This window comes from Otolemur garnettii, unplaced genomic scaffold (assembly GCF_000181295.1).
Source record: "Otolemur garnettii isolate 467f Iridium unplaced genomic scaffold, OtoGar3 scaffold00014, whole genome shotgun sequence".
Lineage (NCBI taxonomy): Eukaryota > Metazoa > Chordata > Mammalia > Primates > Galagidae > Otolemur > Otolemur garnettii.
The window spans coordinates 20050107-20071538 of NW_003852409.1; the positions used below are offsets into that span (position 1 = coordinate 20050107).

The 21432-nt window shown below is 44.9% G+C and overlaps 1 protein-coding gene across 1 annotated transcript in view; it reads right to left on the minus strand.

Annotated features, from left to right (window-relative positions):
* ASTN2 (astrotactin 2) overlaps window positions 1–21432 on the minus strand; it is a 655276-nt gene that overhangs the window by 492594 nt on the left and 141250 nt on the right. Inside the window, exons 5-7 of the mRNA XM_012802447.1 lie at window positions 11213–11297; window positions 10626–10700; window positions 9724–9849 (exon numbers count right to left, since the gene is read on the minus strand). Of these exons, the coding sequence (XP_012657901.1) occupies window positions 9724–9849; window positions 10626–10700; window positions 11213–11297 (286 nt within the window). The remainder of the gene's footprint in view (window positions 1–9723; window positions 9850–10625; window positions 10701–11212; window positions 11298–21432) is intronic.

Consider the following 21432-nt stretch of genomic DNA (forward strand, 5'->3'; position numbering starts at 1 on the left):
AAAAAAAAAAAAGAATGTCCATTCCAGGCTGTGAGTTTATAATTGCTCAAACATGCCTTTGGAACTATAGGATACAATCAAGGCCCCTGTGATGTGGGTAGTTTGTTTACAGCTTAAATTAGAATGCTCCTTTTAAAATATAAGTGACAATGACAGTGCCAGACAGTATCTAGGAAGCACTTACATGGAGGCCTTAACTCTGCTGTGAGCCAGACATTTATTTCAGAAAATGTATTGGCACCAAGATGAGATTATCCCTGAGATAACATAGATGGATGAAAACTTGTGGATAGGCAGTTCCATTTCTAATTTATCTTCAACATCTCCATCCAAATGACTGTCCTTTCTCTCATGTCTCAGCAACCAAAGATATCTCTTTCTTTTTTAGGGGAAGATAATCAAATCATGAGATGGAAATGCAGAAGGACTTCTAAGTACCGCCAAGTTCACAGACGACAAACACCCCATCCAATATTGACATAGGCATATGAGTTGACCAAGACACTTTGCCCAGCTGCATCTGTCGTAGTCTTAGAAACCTTCCAACATAATATCCAAGGCAGTCTGTCCCCATTTATCCGAGTTGGCACATGGAATGTCTGATATCTTCCATCTCTGATTTAGGCCAAATTGTTAGATGGATAGCCAAGTCCAGGGAGAATTTTTAAGGCCAGCATTGCAGCAGATAACTTAGTTCATGCCCCCCCCCCCATTCCTTCTATGCTGTATCTTTAGTTTGTGATCTTGCCCCTCAATCATAGGTCACCAACCAGGAGTGGGCTCCTAACACATGCCGGGTTTCACTGGGACTTTTCAAAATGCAACTCAAGGAAGAGAAGTATTCATCCAGTGTGTTAAGAGCCAGAAAGGGCTTGGGAACTCATGGTTATCACAACCCCTACCATGTGGGATGGGGAATGAGGAGAAGTGGATGTCCATTAGGAAAGAATGAACCCATCATAGAATGACATAGAGAAGACAGAATCCTAAGATCACACAATCCCCTCAGTCTGTCTTATCTTTGTGGCCAAGCTGATTTCTTGCACTTCCCATGTCACCATTTTAATTGAGTTGTCATTAAGCTAATTTGAATTAGGTGTCTGTCCTCTGAAAGCAAAATCATCCTGATTAATACAGAGCAGACAGGGCTTCCATGCAGTCAGCAAGTGAGGTTCAGTAGCATAAAGGGTGTATGGATGGATGGAGTGTGGAGGTCAGAAGCCTTTGCTCAAATTCCAATTCATTCCCTTACCATCTACACCGCATAAGGCCTTAGAATGTCAGCTTCCTTGTCTGGGAAGTGGGAGATAAAAATAGCTTCACCCTCAGAAGATGGCTGTAAGAATGACTTACAGGAAGCTCAGTGGAAGGCTTCTCCCCAGAATGCTACTTACTAGTGTCTACAGTGCAAGGTCAAACTTCAAACCCAGGTATCCTGGTTCCCCAGCCCATCACACTTGCCAAAAATCATACCTTCGTCTCACTCTCTCTTTTGAATCTGAAGATCTGCAGACCTGTCTCAACATCTGAAGTCCCATTTGAAAAGTGTTTAACTTCTAATGCAGATATAACAAGTCGTTTCTCAGTTTCAGTATATCTGTAAAGCTCTCTATAATTCAACATCAAATATTTATTATTACGTTTATTAAAGTTTTAATAATTTAGCATCTCCTGCATGTAAGATAGGAGCTTAGCTAACTGGTTCCCCTTTATCCAACCTGGGTCACTTCAATATTTATATTCCAAAGTCTCCATTTGCGTTTCATTTAACAGAGGCTGTGTCTTGAGCCTTCCACCCGAGCTGACAGTCGATGAATGCTACAGTCTCCCCAGTGGCAAAGACTAACTGAAACCCGGTGCTGAGCAGTGTTTGAAGAGATTTACCGAGCCTGGGCGGAAACTCATCCTAATAGACTTCACTTTTATTATGATTGCTAAACTAAAATGGGGGAAATATATATATCTCTGGGCACGCTGGCCGCACGGCAGGCAGGAAGGCTGGGAAGAGTTGAGTGTAGAGGAAATCCATGTGGGAGAGAAGGTGGTGGCCTTTACAGCAATGCTTATCAGAAGGGCCTCATTGTCCTCAACAAAGAGAGGGATGTGGTAGTGAAGGGAAAATTCTAGCATCCAAGGTTATGAACCCAGCTGTGAGTCACCCACAGTTTCTCACCCTTTTTCCCCATTAACAGTTCATTTTCCACTTGGCATAAAGAACATGCCCACTCAATAAATCACTCAGCACAGACTAAGAAAAGGCAGTGAGCTCACCCCTCCGTTGTACAGAGTCCTTCACCCTTGACAACAGCCGACCTTTCCTGAGCCCTAACCAAACAGCCTGGTTCACATCCTGACTCTACCACGTACCACCCATATTGTGTTGCACAAATGACTTAACGTGTCTATGCCTCCGTGTCCTCCTGTGTGTAAATAACAGTAAGTGCATCATTGAATTGTTGTGGGAAGTCAGAAGTTATGCGTGTAAAGCACTTAGACACGGCCTGACACACAGCAAGGAATCAATAGATGCTACTCATTATTATTGACGACTACCGGGCTGAACGTTTAAATGTGTTATCTCATTCGATTCTCAAAAAGGACATCCAAATACATTAATGTTAATTATCATTCCCACTTACAGATCGAGAACTAATGCTCTGGAAGTTTAAGTAACTTACCCAAGGTCAGCTATTAAGTAAGTGGTGGAGCTGGGATTTGAACTCCAGCAGTTTGGCCTCAGGGTGCACCCTACTCATTTTACCTACTACTCCTCTCTTGTGTGTTTCAAGCAGGGAAGTGGATTGCCTATTGCAGCTGTCTTGTACTTTGGGAAAGGAATGTGTATGTGAGTAATTGTTGAGGAAGGGGGAACTTGGGGGATGCAGGATGGACTTGAGATTCTACCTAACAAGGGCTGTATCAGCATCCCCGCTGGAAAGGGAAGTACACTTCCAGGTTATTTACGATGTGGTTGTACACACACACTCATAATCAAAATCTGCTGAGGTTGTAGGGAATGCAAAGGCAAGAAGATTGAGTTTCGCTCCCTTCCAGTATGTGAGAGGCACCTTGATGGAACAATTTGACTTGTATGAAAGGCCTTCTCCCTGGATTCTGCTTCCTGGGACCCTCCAAGCCAGGTGTCCCTGTGTGATGATGTGTCCATCAGCTAACCCCTACTGCTGTCTAGCCCTCAAATCCTGATGCTCTGACCCTCCCTGGCTTCTGCCACAGATGCCTAATGTGATCTAGAGGAAGGAGAGAGACACCCCCTTCCTTACAGTGGTTCCGTACCATGAACTCTATCACCTGACCATCCGCATCACTTAACTGTCTTACAATTCCTCCTACTTTTAAAACTTCCCATTCATTGAACACAAATCACAGGTAAGGTGCTATGCTAGTAACTCTACATAATGATGTGATCCCAACAACAACCATCTTCTAAGTTTTGAGATGGAGGCTCAGAGAGGTGAATTGACTTGGCTTATGCAACTCAGGTAGCAAATTGTGCAGTCAGGATTTGTACCCAGGCCTGTGTGTGATTCCAAAGCCTATACTCTCCCCTGCTCCTCCTTCTCTTTCTGGTCTTTCTATTTCTAGATGGTAGCACAATGTCCTGCATCCTTGGAAGTATCTGCTGTGCATTTGTTGACACATGTGTCTGATTAGGCTACTGGGCAAGCCCAAGGCAGTTCCCAGTACGTGGAGCCCTCACAAAGGAGCATTTGCCAGGGACCCTGGAGCAGTAGCTACACTATCCTCAAGTGTTCCCAGAGTCCTTGATGACTCCACTAATACAGGTGGCCCACAGCTGACAAGAGAGGGAAGAGAGGAAAAAAAATACCATGCATGTTTTGTTATCCTTCTCTCAAGGCATCCTCTGCCACCTGCCTCTTGGCACTATACTGCAGCCAAATTGAAGTGGAAGTTCTGTCCGTCAGGCATACCACTAGAATGTCCTGTGCCTTGCCCATGGGGAGAGCATCTGTGAGTTTGGCTCATCCAACATCCATTTGCTGCCTGTCCTCATTTTTCCCTGGAGAACTGTCCTACCTGTGATCTCAATCCATGTGGCTATGGTCCCCCTCACTCATACTAGTTTTGAGGGGGGGTAGGTGACTCAGGCCTAGATAATTAAAGCCCTTTGTCCTAACTGATTTGGGAGATTGTTGAATGTCCCCACATAGGCCAAACAGAGGCATTGTTTCTTAGAGATAAAGACCATGGATGCAAGAGTCAGAATTTCAGGATTCAAATTGTGGTTCTGCCACTTACTGAATGTGTGTGACGACCTTGGACAAGTTATATATGTAATCACTCTGTGCCTCAGTTTCCTCATGCACTAAGTGGAGCTAATAATGGGTGATGATGACGTGAAGTCACCACTCAGCATTTGGAATGGTGGATCCTGAGGAAGAGCAACTATTGCTGGTACTCAAAGCCAGGAGTTTAGCACAAAACACTACAAAGAGGCCATCTGTACTGAGGTTGTAAACCTAGAGTGGTCAGTGGGAAGATGCAGACAAAGGGAAGGAGAAAAATGAAGTGTGCCCCCCCCCAAAAAAAATGAACAGTGATGAGGGACGAAAAGAAACAGGATACCGAGTTCTAACAATATTTGGGACCACATAAATTCTGCTATGCCAAAGCCATTGGCACCTTAGCCTTTTCAAGCCTTCTATCCTTTGTTTCCTACGTAAGCCATGTGATTTGTTCCTTGTTTTGATACCTACTGCATTTGTACTCAAGCTTTAGCAAGCATTAAAATCATCTGAGGGCTTGTTAAACCAGCTTGGCTGGGATCACCTGCAAAATATCTGATTCAGTAGGTGTATTAGTTTTTTGTGGCTGCTGTAACAAACTGTCATACAAATAGGATGTCTTATGAAACCAAGCAGAAGTCCATAATCAATATGACTGGGCTAAAATCAAGGTTCCAGCAGGGGCACACATCCTCTGCAGGCTCTGGGGAGAATCTGTTCTCTGCCTCTTCCAGCTAACGATCGGTGCTGGCATTCCTTGGCTTACAGTTCTACCTCTCTAATCTCTAACTCCATCTTCACCTACCTTTTCCTCTGTGTGTATCAGACGTTCCTGTTTCTCTCTTGTAAGGAAACTTGTTATGGTATGTGGGGTCCATTCAGATAATTCAAGCAACTCAATCTAATTAAAGATTCAGAATAACATTTGAAAAGATCCCTTTTCCAAATAAGGCAACATGGGCACATTCTAGGGATTCAGATCTCATATCCTAGGGGGTTGTTAGCAGACTACCATAGACAGAGTTTGAGAATTGGCATTTCTAATGAGTTTCCAGGTGATGTCAATGTTACTACTGGTCTAGGGACTACACTTTGAAAACCAGTGATCAAGTGACTAGTACTCCAAAATCTGGCATAGAGGCTCTCCCTTCTGTGAGTCCTTCCTTTTAACATCCACATGAGTTCAGCTACCTCCACCTTTGTGTTTTTTTCTCTGCCTTGAACTTTCCCTCCATCCTCTTTGACTATCGACTATGACATCTTTTTTATTATAATTCTGTCTCATTTAATACACTGAAATCCTTGTCCTATTAGTCCTATATCTGCAATACTTGGCATGATGTATAGTAGGTGTTCAGTAAATTCTTAGTGTTTGGCCAAAAGATCAAGGAGACATACTTAATTCTATTCAGGTCAGTTCAACATGGAAACCACCACCAAATGAGCGATGCTAGCATGCGTTCTGATATCCCATTATTCTTTCAGGGATTAACAGTATTTCACCATTTCAGTTTCATTGATTTGAGATCATAGACAAATCACTGAGGGGCTCTGCAAGCTGGGCTTTGTGGGCGATTATTATTCTAGGGACAATAGTTATTCTCACATTTCTCTTATTAGAAGAATCAGCTCCAGGTGAAATTGTGAAGAAGGCCCAGTATGTAGTAATAAGTATTGTTTGCCATGCTTCTCTCTCCACAAGTATCTTTTATTTCATTTCTCAAGTCAGTCTCTTATTCCATGTTCCTTGCTATGCCACGAGACTCCTAAAAGCAGAGGTGGGCTGTATTCATCTCTGTGTCCCTACGGTACCTGGCACAGTATCGGGCACACAGGAGGGGCCCAGCAAAGGTTTTTTTCAGAATTGAAATAAATCCGTGTGCAATTTAGGGAGAGCTCACTCTTCCACCTTTGTAACTGGCATCATTAGTGTCTTGAATGCTAACAATCTCATTCCCAGCAGCTTCCTGCTGGGACAGGATGGAGGATGGAGCTGTCCAGGGAAGATTTCTCTTCTTTTGCCATTTAGCCTCTCAGACTTGAAACTTTAGATTCCATACAACCAAATCTTATCCCCAATTCAAAGTTAATTGTTCCTGTTCTCCCTCTTAAAAATGCATGCCTAGTTCATTTGGTCAGAAATTTCTCCCTTCTTTTCCAATCACTGACCCACCCTCTGAGCAGCATATCCATACATCCACAGACCTAGAGTTTATGTACTCACTGAAGTCTTCCCCAAACCCCAAGACCATGGGGGCTAATGTGAACCTGGAGTACTAAGACATCATTGCGTTTTGAGAAGCAGCATAGATTGGATACAGACTTTCAGCAAAAGAAAGAGAAAACAATTAAATGATGAAGAAAATTAAAAACAAAAAACAAAAAGCTGCACCCAAGTAGCAACAAGCATAGCTAATGCTTCTGGAGAGTCCATGCCAAGCCAAGCTCAGTGCTTTACCTGCAGTACGCCATTTAATTTCCACCACTCCCCCTTGTGATATAAATGATCTTCCTTCCCTATTGTCCTCAACACAGCAGCAGAAAAGCTCCTGGAAATAAGCAGGGCAGTTCACTTGGGTTGCATAGCCCATGCCCTTAAACAATGAATTTCATGTTTAACCCAAGTACAGCATCCATGGAGAAGAGTGCACAGCTTGATGAATTTTTATAGGGAGAAAACACCTATGTCACCACCGCCCAGATCAGGAAATAAAGCATTATTGGCATCAAACGAGCTCTTCAGTCTTACCCCAGTCATGGCCCCTCTGTTACCCAAAAGTGACCCCTATGCTTTCTTCTAACATCATACATAAGTTTTTTACGAACCATTTTTGACCTTTATGCAAACACATAACATTCTCATGTGTCTGATCTCTATAACTCAACATTACATTTGTGGGATTCACCTGTGGTGCTGTGTGACTGAGTTCATATTCACTGTTAATAGCATTCCACTGTATGGCTCCTAGAGTAATCCATAAATTCATTATCTACATTTTTGTTGATGGAAATTGGTAGTTATTGTCTAGCTTTTAATTCTTTTTTTTTCCATTGCTACTATTAATATTATTGTACATATTGTCTGTGATGCATATATACAGGTTTCTGTTAAATATACATTTTTGGGTGAAATTCATGGGTTATAGGATATGTGTATATTCAACGTTAGTAGATACTGTTTAACAAGTTTACCTAGAGTCCATATCTATTTATATTCTTCTTATAAGGATATAAAATTTCCAGTTGCTCCATTATCCTCACTAACACTTGTTATCATTAGTTGTTTCAAATCTAGCCACTCAGGTGGGTTGCAGCCCGTTAGTTTGACTGCTAAGTTGTTCTTACTCCTACAGCATGAGGTCCCATATTTTCTCCAAAATTTAAAGAAAGCAAAGAATAAACTTGCAATGCGTGTTCAAGTTTTTCTCTCCAATCCTACTGTAATGCTTACCCTCTGTTTCCTTATGACTCTGTTTTCCATATCGTCCTTCCTCTAATCTCTCTGTTGTGGTTCCATGGCAGTATTATTGGCTATCTATAATTATGATCTATTATTTATTAAATTCCTAACATATCTTCTGGCTGGAACTTATTAATTCTTTAAACATTCATGATATGCTTGCCTGGGCAGTGTCATGTCAAACAAGGTTTATTAACACAGCTTGAAAAACTCAATCTACATAAAGCAGATTCTTTCAAAGGGTGATGACTGCAATCTTCTAGCCACCATTGCAGATCAAGGGCTGAAACCTGTTTCATTGCCTGCTAGCAAAGGCATCACCTCTATGCCTTGGGTTTTCTTGTTTACGTATTGATGTTTTTGATCTATAAAATGGAAATAATATGAGCATCACCTCATGGGGATGATGTAAGAATGTAATGAGAAAATATTAGTAAAGTGGCCCACAGGAAATGATCCATGTATTAACATTACACTCTGTGAGGAAAGCAATATTATTATCCTCATGTTGCAGACACAGAAATGGAAATTTAGAAAAGTGAATTTTGCCAAGATCTAAAGTTTATACTTGATAGAGACAGGATTCTAACCCAGTTCTACCCAACTCCAGAGTGAGGGTTACCATCAGCCAGTTTGATGGCTGTGTCTCTGTATCTTCATTGAAATCAGCAAGGCAAAGTCAGCAGTATAGAACTCTCAGCATAGCTAGTCAAGATCTTTTGTTTAGTTGATTTCACTCTAGGTGAGTTAGCTGATTTCAGACAAGGACATTAAGAACAGTCCTCCCACCAGATGATCCTTGCTCCCTCTTTACAATACACAATGTGGAGATCTTGGCACCTGCTGCATTAAAACCTCACCTACTTTGATTCTACAAAAAAAGGAAATAATGGTGATTTCCCACAAATCAATTAGTGTGTACACATGAAACCATCTTGGTTGCTTAGTTCCTAGTAATTATTGTTTCATTTCCTAAGTGCTACCCCTTTCAGTGAAAGTGAAAGCTGACTAGTTTCACCAGTCCACGTGAAAGCTGACAGGTGAGAGTAAACCCGATGCCAAGTTGGAGAGTTGGGTTCTAGGTTTCTCTCAAGATGCTGTAGACACGCTGATAACATCTTGATTCCACTATGTAGTACTTGAATAATAGTCACTGGTAGGTAGGGGGCCAAGTTTTAATTCTAGTTCATGAGCCAATAAATAAGCTGTGTACAAGCCAGTTTTAGAAGTAAAACTAGGGTCTATTTTTGGTAACACTGAATTTCTAGAACAGAAATCAAATTGGGAGAAATAAAATCTCCACTAGAAAGCTTTGGAATAGTGGTAGGATCAGATCTAAGACAACATAATTAAATCAATAAACATTTAGTAGGTGTCCAATACGTACTAGGACCTGGGGATTAAAAAGCTAAATAAGTTATTTTCCTTGACCTTGAGAAGTGTACCACATAACGGGAAAGAAGGGTATGTAAGAAACTGATCTGTACACAGTTGGGTAAGTCCACAATAAAGTTAGCTACCAAGTGTAAGACACATAAGAAACGCAGTATCCATCCTTTTGTGAGTAAAGTATAAAAAGATTCCACCTGGAAGTTTAAAATTCATGGATTAGCCCAAGTCCATCCCCAGTACCAGAATCACAGCAGGGAGCATCCTATGCTCTGCCTTTTTGCCTCCTACATAATGTTAAGTAATGATCTGTTATAAGATCAGATCATTACTGGTCTCATGATGAGCCAATGTGTTAGCCTCTCCTATAATTAATACATACCCAAAGACAGAGCCGTAATGTTGAAGCCTAAGGCACTGAGGCACAGAGATGAAGGATACTCCGGGGAGTTTAGGAGCATGGTGTATTGGACAGTATTTTCTATGTGAACTAGGCAGCTGCCTTCATGGTGTATGTATTAACCTTCAGAAGAGCTCCTGTGATCCTGAAACAGTCTTCCAGGGCTCCCAGAGGTCCCTGGCCTAGGGTACTGGAGACGACTTCCCTACCTGACATCTGCAGGGTCTTCTGTGACGAGCACATCTGTCTTGCAACTGGCCAGGGGGTTGATGGACAGCTCCACGGGCGGCACCACGAAGCTTTTGCTGACCGGAAGCCAGAGGCCTTGGCCCAAGCTGAAAGTAGACCTGCAATGTAAGAGTTTCCATTGGGGAACTCCCTGAGAAGCAGAGAGCAAATAGAAAAAAAGGGGCCCCTGTTCCCATCCCTTGTGGGACATTTCTTCATTTCTCCACCCATCCCCTGCATTCCCCAAGGCACAGTCTTGGCTAACATTGTCCAGACTTGGATGGTCATTTCTAAACTCCGCCAATCATTTAGGCCACACATTGCTCTGTGTTGCTAATTTTCCCCTCCTGCATACACAGGGGACCCTGAGCATGGGGACTGTGTCGGCTCTGCTCTCCTACCAGTCAGTCCCGATATCCAGCAGGTGCAGAGTAAGTGACTGCTGAGTCAGCAGGAGCCGTCGGGCACAAAAGTGAAGAGCATGGGCTCTGAATCTGTGTGAACCAAAATGCGATTCCCAGCTCGCCCACACAATTTCCATATGCCTTTATTCACCTCAGTACTGAAGTTTTACATGAGATTTCATGGAGTAAGTGGACAGAGGTTCTAAGGCTACAGAATTTAACCCACTAGGCTAGGTAATCAGCAATGCTTCCTCCAGTCCAAGCATCTGAGTCAGTAAGTCTTGAAGCCAGACAAATGGGAATTAGACTCCCCCCGCAACCTGAGCCATGATGCGATATTAGTCCCTATGACAGTTCTCCTGTGCCCAGTGCAGCCCAGAGGTGCATGAGCTTGACAGTCTGAGGTTACATAAGCACACCTTCCTAACAGACCTTTCCCCATTTCCCAGAATTATGCCCCAACAAAACTGTCAATTCACCTGAGAATCTTTTCAGGGGCTTGCTCTCCCGTCACCAGATCATAGCCCCTCTCAAGTGTCGTGTAAGGCCAAGGCCTATGGAAAGAAGAAAAGGGGAGAGGAGATGATATTAGTTAGAATCAGGTGGGAATCCTACATGGATCCCACCCAAGAGAAGCTTTACACACAACCAAATTCTGCAGAAATAATTACTGGAAGGACTATTTACGTCATAGAAGACTGTCTCCGAGTTACAGAAGGAGTCAGCACATTTGCAAAGTGTCCGTGCCCATTTACAAGTCCATGTGCAAAAGCCTAGTTCTTGTTCTTTGTCAGTCCACTGGAGGAAGTATTCATTGATTACTTTCTGTTTGGGCGAGTGACTTAAATGTCAGCCTCTTTTTCCTCCAGAAGAGTCATCAATCATGTACTTTCAATATTAAAATGTGACTCAGTAGGAAAGGAGAATTCCCAATGGGTTTGTAGAAATACAACTGATGCAGAGAAGAGGCTTCTTTGTGGAGATGCTTGGGGTCTCTGGTAACAGAGCAGAGGTGGGGCGGGTCCTCCACTGTCCCAGTCCAGATGTCCTTTGCTGCGTTACTCACCCTTCACTCTGTCCCCAGTCACTACGCACACACAGGTGTTTGTGCACAGGATCAGGGGCGTAGCCTTCGTGACAGCTGCATTCTCCTGTAATCAAAAAGAGAAAATAAGCTTGTGATAGGGAAACTCCCCAAAGAGACCTTACTCTGGCTTCCTCATTTCCCTGGGAAACAAAGTAAGCTGCCTAGTTTTAGAAAAGGACTATGGCAAGATGGTATTCCGGTCCATTGGTCACTGAGGTTAACAGAGTTTTATTCATTTGTTCACTCACTCATTTATTTATTCAACGAGTCCTGGCCACATTCTGCTAGAATCTCAGCTCAGCACTGGAGATATAAGGTCAAAGGTACAACCCAGCCCCTAAAGGAGCTCACAACTTAAAACAGGGAAACTGGAATCAACCAAGTGGCTACAAATGGAGAAGTCTTATTCCGAAATATTTCAATTATGTTAAAGTACTATTACTGTAAAAGTGTAATCAGAACATCAAATTCCCTCCGTCTGAAAGAATAGGTCACGGCCATTCATGAACCCCCCAGTCAAATGCCACCTCCTCCAAGCAACCTCTGATCTCTTTTGGAAAAATCATTTTTGCCGATTGTCTCTTGGTTTTACTCTGTTTTGTTTTTGTTGCGTTTGATTTTTAAACTGGTTTTCTTTCGCTCACTTTGCTTCCCCCGCCATGTCCTGTCCTCCCCCGGCTTTGCTCTCCCTGTTACCCTTTCAATTCTTTCCTTTCTTTCCCTCCATTCATGCACACGTCCGTCCACCCATCATTCTTCTAGTCTCTGGCCGTGTCGTCCACACTGCCACCCCCTCATCACTGATGCTCTCACTGGCTGACTTCATTTCAGCTGGCCCACACGTGTCTCATTTCCTAGTGTGTCTTCAGAGTATAGAATCCTAGGAAAGTTTTCAGAAATCTCTGTCCTACCCCCGACTTTACCATTTCTGCTCTACTGTATGCTTATTATGGGTAGGAGAAATTTTTTTTTGATTCTATGAGATATTGGGGTTTTTTAATAAGATGATTTTCTGGAATGTTCACAGATGCTTTGCCAAAAATAGATTCTATTAAAACAAAATGTTTGGGAAATTCTACACAACACACACACACACACACACACACACACAATTCTCCCTGGAGGTGATACATATGCAAAAATGCTGGTAGAAACTGCCCTGGCCTAGCCTACTGCCTAGAACAGGGCCGGTATGCAACACTATGAGTTGAGTGAATAATTACCCACCTCCTCTATGGCTTCGGTAAATTTCCAGGCTATTGCTGTCACCTTGTCATCTTTCCCATCTTCCAGTGATCACATTGAGAGACACACACAATCTCCCTCTCTCTCTCACACCCACACAAACAGGACCTGCAACCCTTTGATCCTACAGAGATTTGATTGATCTGACCCAAGAGATTTCAAATCGTGTCCATGGAAATGTATGGTTCAATGAAGGAGATTTAGAGACTGTGAAAATTGAGATTTTGTTTTCAAGTGAAGGACAAATGCTCAGATGCCACACGGCAGAAGTGAGGATACTGGGGAGCATCAGTTGCCGGGTAAACTCACTTTCTTTTGACTTCAGGGAGAAACCTCTCCTGTCACCTTTGTTGCCGCAGGAAGAGTACCCAGGATGAGTCAAGTGGCCAATAAGCACACGCTCTTGGCAACTACACCGCATGTGATTCAGGAATTTCTCAACCTGGTGCAACCAAAACTAAACATAGTGGTGAACAGGATGCTCAGGTAGAACACAGGCCCTATCACTCATAACTCCTTATTCACCAAATACCCTTGTTGCTTTCCCAATGAACCGTGTTATCCCCCTGACCTTACACAGGCATTGAGTGTTTACAAACATTCTAACTTGTTTTAGATATCACACTGCCACTCAGTCTTTGTACTCAGCATCTACCAGGTAGTTAACAAGTAGCCTGGGCTTCATGAACATGGTTGAACTAAAAGGTAGTAAGGCAGAGTATGGGGAGAAGACTGGGTCAGAGACAGATGTGAAACATTCGGAGTAAGGTTGCTGGAAGACAGACAGAGATCTGCCTTTCCTCTGTGTGCCTACACACCTCTGTGTGTGAGGAGGGGGCTGCTCGCAGGCAAGGCTGCCCACGGTGCCCCTCCCCTGCTACCTCATGCCTGGGGTCTTCCTCCAAGGGCTAGAGCTGTAAGTATGTGTCACCTAATGGACTGACTGTTGCCAGGGGGAAGGGGAAGGAGGGAATTCAAGGGCTGAGAGCCTTGAATTTGGAAGGGAATAATTTAGCAACGGGAGGAGGGTGGGAGTCACTAATGATGTGTTAAAATGCAACAGTCCCTTCATGAAATATTCACCACTTTAAACACATCTAATATTAAAGATTAAAAGTCCTGGGATTTGTCCTCGAGACTCCCAGGACTGATTTATGATCTGCCACAAGCCACAGGACTCATGATTCATAACTGGGGAGGTAAAATGGTTACCTTTGGCAAAGGAGCAGGAAGCCGGGTTGGTGTGGGTAGAGGGGATCTTTCTTCATGGAAAAGGCAGACGCTGAGGTTCTTACTTCTCTTATCAGGGACTGTGAGGGGGTGGAGGAGGCTCAGTTCATTTCCTTCTCTCTCTCTCTCTTTTCTAGGGGGAGGATATTGGTGAGAACAAGAAATCTACTCTATTCAGAAAAAGGATGCTGGCTCAGCATCCATAGCACAGTGTAGGGCGCCAGCCACATGCACCAAGGGTGGCGGGTTCAAACCCGGCTCGGGCCAGCTAAACAACAATGATAACTGCAAGGCATTGTAGCAGGTGCCTGTAGTCCCAGCTACCTGGGAGCCTGAGGCAAGAGAATCACTTAAGCCCAAGTTGGAGGTTGCTGTGAGCTTTGACGCCATGGCACTCTACGGAGGATGACATAGTGAGACTGTCTCAAAAAAAAGAAAAAAAAAGGATGCTGTTATATATATATATGTTTTTCTTTCCCCCTTGTGTGCTTACTAGGCAAGTTTTCCCTGACTAAGAATGGATCATTAATTACTGATACTCATTATACAACCAGTGTGTGCTTTGCAATTGAGAAGCATCAGCCTAGGGGCCCCCAGGAGGCTGCCGGTGAACAGGAAGGAGGCAGAGGGAAAGGGCATGAGTGCTGGGGGCAGACGAACCTCCGGGCCATCCTCATGTCCCCTCTCCCTGGTCGTGTGGCCTTGGGGAAGTTACTTCACATTTCTGGCTCCAGTTTCTCATCCTATAGAATGGGAATGATAAGAACTTCTATCCTACAGAGTTGGTGTGAGAACAAACTCAAACAGTCAAGAGTGAAGTTCGTGGCTCACGTGGACAGTGAGTGGATGGTCGATAGACTAGTTTCTTCCCCTTTTCCTCTCATTCCAAGGCCGCTGCCAGGTTTTAGCACATGTTCCCATACTAACTCTAGAGACACAGCAATCACCTCCTCTCTGGGCCTGAGTTTCCCCATCTGCAAAGTAGAAAGTTAGATTAGATGCTCATAATTCTGAACACCAAGTGTCAGCTGTTTGCGTTGTCTGTCTAAATCCCTAACCTCTCTCTCTGGACACTGTTTGTTTTAGCTTCAGCTGTGATCACTCTTAGCAGTGGGCTGGGTGCCTCTGGCAAGGTCTCCATCAATGCCATGGCTATTGGCTTTATTGACTCTTGTTCCCTCTTCTGCTGGCTCTGCTAACTCTCCATGTCTTCAACCAAGCATTTTCTTCTCGTAAGATGCAAAGCCTCTGACAGCGAGAGGGAGGGTTCTTAACTCCCATCCTGGGTGAGTCTTTTCTTTAACTCTGTCTCTGCACACCTAGGGTAGCTGTCAAAAAGCAGCTCTCCAGGGATACACATCAGAGTGGTGACTGTGAGCACCTGTGCTCCCACATCCCTAAGTGGAAGCTCCATTAAGGAATTGGGGTGCTCACCACTGTAGCCCCCAGTACCTCCTGTGCTGCCTGGTACAGAGCAGGCATTCAGTAAATAAATGTTACATAAATGAAAAGGTATATTTCATGATAGTAACGCCCATGCCAATGGAATGGGAAAATATAGTCTTTATTTGCCTGTTCTTCCATTATATGGGAATTTCTTGAGTGCAGAAATCTTTTCTTAGTCACCCAGTATGTCAAAAATTAGTGTAGTAAAGGGTAGGCAACTCATTTGTGGAATGAATAAATGAATAAAGGGATGGATGAATGTTTTGCATGAATTAGTGGATTCATAAATGTATTGTAGTTGCTCTGAATTCAAGCTGAGTTCATTTGGAATTATGATGACTGTGCTGACGACTGAAAGAATCTCTGACTTCCAAGACAAGTACTTGCCAAGGAAACAAAGAGTATAAACATGGTTCCAACAAAATATCTAGAATAGAATTCAATTTGACATCAGAGCAGAGAAGGCCCTTAAAGATAATTTAGTTAAAATCTTCCAAGCTTCATTTTTCAGAAGGGAAGACTCAAGCCCAAAGAATAAAGAGACTTGGCCAAACCCTGAGCTGGCCAGGATTAAAACTCAGGCTCATGGCCACCACTTCAGGGTTCTTTCTGCGGCACTGGGTGGGATCAGCACTTCAGTGGGCCGTGACCCCTTTCCTAGGAATCTTGGTTTGTACTCCTCTGACATTTCTGAGTTTCCTAAAATGAGAATATTACTTTCACACACAGGTATTACAGAAAACGTAAAATGCATTTTAAATATCCTTAAGCATATTAAAAACATACATTTATATGTGGTTAATAATGTAGGCCTTAAAGAAAGAGTTTACTCTTTTCATTAAAGTGGTTCTCATAAGAGAGTTCAATGAGGTGAATTTCTACAGGACTCATTACCAGCATTCTACATCATCAGCTACAGATGATTGTAGCTCCTCCTGGTTTCAGAGTATTTACTCTATTTCCTAGCCCCACTGTGTTGAGTTCTCCATCTCTGTTACATGCATTCTAACTCAATACACTTCAGGATAAAAACAACAGGACTTCCTGATCATGAATAGTCTGAGACTGTCTTGTATGGGGCTTGTTCTTCCAGACCACTTCAGTTTGGTGGGGGCTGGGTTTGAACCCTCCACCCTTGGTACATGGGGCCAGCACCCTACTCACTGAGCCATAGGTGCTGCCCCTGCCAGACCATTTCAAAGTGGACACTCCTTCCTATTCATCATAAAGGCCAGTGGGCTGCTGAAATGGTTCAGAGTGTGGGCCCTGAATTTACCTCGTGCTACATTCAAGCCTGGCCCTTCCACCTATAGTGTGTAAGAACCCAATCCAGGTGCTTGCTCTCTCTCTGAGTCTGTTCCCTTATCCGTAAGGAAGCTGATAACATGTGTCTGCTAGAAGGATCAAGTGATGTATGTGACAAGTTCTCAAGCACGGACCTTGGCACGCTTCTTCTCACTGAAAATATAATTAATAGCTGTTTTAGTTCTTGGCTATTGATAGTACTGTTCCTGGGTTGGGGAGTACTGTTCCTGGGTTGGGGAGGCCAATTCAGAGTATCCTGTTTTAGTGAAAAGAAAAGGTCCTTGCTTAGGATGAAGGCTGGTCTCAAATCCAAGATATGCTCTTTGCAAAGCCAAAAGGACAGCAGATTTTGGCTGTAAATTTTGGGCAATTTTAATGAGGTGATCAGCAAGGCTGGTCCTCTTGTTTCCAGACTCCCTAACACCTGTTGCCCTTGTCTGTGACTCCTCATGGTGGAGCAGACACAGGCCCAGACAGGGCACAGCCCAGAGGCTGCTGCTTCCTCCGTCCCCACAGCTCAGAGGCGCTCGTGGCCTGCCCATGGGAGCGGAGAGCCTCCCTCCCAAGAATCCTGGCTGTCTGGCCGCCCTCTCCCACCCCTGTCATCCCCTTATGATTCCATTTTCACTTGCTTTTGACTCCGTCAGCACTTATCATCACAGGCCAGGGACACTGCCTGATGTTTCACTTTCTATTTACTCTTCCTGTCACTGTAGCTTGGAAAGACGTCTGTCTGGAACCTCAGAGCGGTAAGTGTGGCATTCCTCCCTGTTCTGACTCCATGGGGGGCACCTTGGGCTTCTTCACATTCATGGCCCTGGAGCCAGGCTCAGGACATGGTACAGAAGGCATGGGCTGGGCACAGCATTACTGAGGACCTTCTTTGTCCTAGGAGTGGTGGAAGACACTTGACGTATGTCATCACCTGCCACACCAGGCTGGTGGCACTAAGGCCCTCATTGTAAAATAAGGTAACTGAGGCTCAAAGTTGACTAATCACTTGCCCAAGGGCACAGAGTAAGGCCTCCGAAGCTCATGTACTTTCCCACCACCACAGACATCACAGCAATAAACATAACCACGAGGACTAATAAGCTACCTGTAATTGGACAATGTTCACGTGCTGTAGACACTGAGAGTCATTCCCCTGCTGTGGTAGTACACACGCCCCTCTTTGCCATGGCCAACCGTGGGGAAGGTAAACTTTCCTCCCCACCCCTTCCTCACCTGTGGCCATGGCACACGATGGCTTTGGCCAGTGGGATGGTGGCAGACACAACATGAACTGAGGGCTGAAATGTGTTTGTGTGACTGGACTTTCTTGCACTCCTTCCTCTTGCCGGGAGAAAAACACCTCCAGGCAGTGGCTGGTCCACAGAGGATGAGAGACACGTGGGACAGTTCTGGATTCTGTCTGAGCTTACAGCCCAGTGCAGCTGAATCCTGGCTAGATGAGCCCACCCATATGTGTGACAGAAAAGAAAGAAACATTTGCTTATAGTTGTTGACAACACAGCGGTTGTTATGAAGCATTACAGTGATGAAAGCTTCTGATGTACTTCAAACCTATATGTCCTGTCTCTATGAATCAAGGTACCATTTTCTTCCTAAATTAGAAACTTTAGAAAAACCTCTAACTGGGCCCTATTTTTTAACGTCAGCATCCAAATTGTATCCGAATCCCACTGACTGCCCTTCCTTGGTGTTACTAGATCTATTTCTTCCCTTCTCTCTTCTTTTCCACTGCCCTCAACACCATCCTAGGTGTGGTATTGTGAGAGTCTCGTCACTACTTACCCTGTGTTCAGTGTCCCCTATCTGACATGACTGCTGGTCAATTATATTCTCAAAGAAGGGTACACCCATGGCCTGTCCCCCCAAACTCTCAGTGGCTTCCAATTATTTTCAGAGTAGAATCCATGTAATTTGGTCTAATATTAAAACCCTCTCATGACTGGCCCCAGCCAATCTTTCCAACCTTACCAATAACTCCCCTTCCTGCTCTAATTTTCCCTGGGTCTACTGATAAGAACAGGGTCATCTGAGACCCACCTGCAGACCCTATGAAGCTTCCTGTAGAAGATCTGGCCCGATTCCACCCCATGAGCAGAGCAGAGCTAAGCCTGAGCACTGGGGAGAGATCACGGAGGAGGAATGGGAATAGAAGGATGAGGGGGCAGGGAGAATTAAGGGGAAAAACAATCAGATATTAAAGGAAAAAGAAAATAGGTATTGCTTAGCATAGGTATAAGTAGGGCCATCACGGGATATATTTTACAGCCCTGACTCCTCTGCAAATCACTCTACCTTGCTAGACCTCAGTCATCCAGTCCATAAAGTGAGTATACAGTACTCAGAGATCTCAAACTCTCCTCCCAATCTCATTCAGTCCCTGCCCTTCATTCTCCTCCCTCTAACGTTCTCTGGCCTTATTTCTTGAAGTCAGCATCTCCCTGGCACCTGAGGGAGCCAGATAAGCTTGGGAATTTGGAGAACAGAGGCTTAGAAGGCAGTGAGATAATAAGAAGACATAATCTGGAGCTTCATGAAGAGAAGGAGTTTCTTTAGCAGAATGCTCCGCCAAATGTGCTGTAACCTGGGGCAGGAGCCCTCCCTGCTTGGGTCTTATTTCCTTATCTGTACAATGAGGAGGCCAGTCTGGACAACCAAGCAAGTTGCATGGGTGTCTCTAATGTCCCTTCTTTTCTTATACCACTGGTATGAGACTTTCCAGGCCTGTTCTTCCGAAAGCACTTGCAACAGTCTTGGACACCTGCATTTGAGCAGACGGCCCCTCACTGCCATTCATCAGCACATCTCTGAGAGCACAGGAAAAAATAATCAGAGGCTAAAAGGTTTCGGCAGCACAAGCTGGTAATAAGGTCCGTTGGAGATTAGAAGCCTTAATCAAGGCTATATGGGGACTAATGGGCATTGGCAGAGCCTGTGTGGGCAGCCTGTGAGGGGTGGCTGAGAGACTGCCAGCCAGGCAGCCACCCGGGCCCACCGCTCCAGAGTCTCAGCCAGGGTGACCTCTCTCTCCTGGCTCCATTCGCTTCTTGCTAGCCTTCTCCATCTCTGATTGCACCGCACACACGATTATCTATCATTAGCGTCTAGGAGAAAAGTGCATGGGGAAGAGCCTCCCTCAGAATCATGGCTGATGGAGAATGGAATGGGGTGGTGAAATCTCACTAACAGCCTGGAACGGATACAGACCAGACATCTCCAACAATTAGGAAGCAAGGATCGGGCTGCAGCTGATGAGCCAGCATGAGAGGCTTAACATGGAAATGCAGAGCTGGGCCCGCTGGCTGGAGGCTGCCCTCTCCCCACCCCTGCCCCTTCAGTGCCCCAGAGCTCCGCACCCTCTAAGCTCCTCATCTGAGCCCACAAGGGGTGGGGAGCTGGCGACTCAGCCTGGTGAAAGGAAGAGGCATTAGCCTGGCAACTGAGGCCCTCTGAGGCTGAATCTCTGCTATTCACTCACTGCACCTCCAGGCTTCATCAGAAAAGGGGCATCTTAAGCTCAATTTTAAACCTTGTCACAAGGATTGCAGACGGCATATTAAAAACAGTTACCACATCGCCAGACGCGTAGGCAGCACCGGGTGAGTGGCAGTGTTATTATTGTTACCGCCGCCAGCACCACTATCCCTGCTGTGCTGCTGTCCAGGCAGGGCCCTTCTCTCACTTCCTGCCTGACTCAGTGCCCCCTGTCCCTCCGGGCTGAGCTGTGTGTGTCAGCACCTCCCGCCTCCCTTCCTCCTCCCCTCGGGCTTTATCTGTGGTCTGGCCCTCACTGTTCATCCTCTGCACAATTTCAGACCTGCTGTTCATCTGCACAATTTCTCTTTACCTGGCACAGGGGAGATGGAGGCACAGGGATGCGGCCATCTGATTGTTTGCCTTCTAGCATCTGGCATTGGAGGAGGAAACCTGGGAGGAAGAAGCCTCAGGCCCACAGCTGCGGTGTGTGCTGAGAGGGGAGCGTGCGCAGACAGCATGGGAGGCAGCAAAGGGAGCACGGAGCTCGTCCCCAAGGCTGGGGGCCTCACAGCGAGGAAGAAGGGGAGCAAAAATAATGAGAGGGAACAGAGGGGGACAAATAACTGCCAGGCAGTATGGGAAGTTCTTTCTTTATATTAACTCAAGTGATTCTTACAACAACCCCAGGAGGTAGGCTGTGCTACAAACTCCACCTTATAGCCGAGGAGACAGCGGCTGGAGGGGTTTAACAACCTGCTTGCTCCGGCCCCGCAGGTGCAGGAAAGCAGCTCCTGGAAAATCCCACATCCCCCGACAAAAGCGCAGCACCCCACCCCTATTATCCACACGGGGTACAATCCAGCACCCCCCGTGGGGTGAAACTACAGATAGTGCCACTCCCTGCACACATATAGACTGTTTCTCCTGTACGTTCATACCGATGATAAAGTTTAATTTATAGATTAGTCACACTAAGAGGTTAACAGCAATGACTAACAATACCATGGAACCATTATAATATGCCAGCATCACTACTCTGGCACTTTGGGCCATTATTAAGTAAAATACAAGAAGATTGAGCACAAGCACTGCGATTCCTCCATGGTCAACCTGATCACTGAGACAGTTACTGAGTGACTAATCAGTGAGTAGTGCAGACAGTGTGAGAGACAAAGGGTGATTCACGTCCCAGCAGGATGGAGCAAAGCTACATGAGATTTCATGGCACTGCTCAGAATGATCTGCAGTTTAACACTTATGGATTGTTTATTCCTGGAATTTTCCATTTAATTTTTTTTTTTTTTTTTTGAACAGTCTCACTCTGTCACCCAGGCTAGAGTGCCATGGTATGAGCCTAGCTCACAGCAACCTCAAACTCCTCGGTCCAAATGATCTTTTGCCTTAGGCCCCCCAGTATCTGGGACTATAGGTGTATGCCACAGTGCCCAACTAATTTTTTTTTGTTTTTTTTCTATTTTTAATAG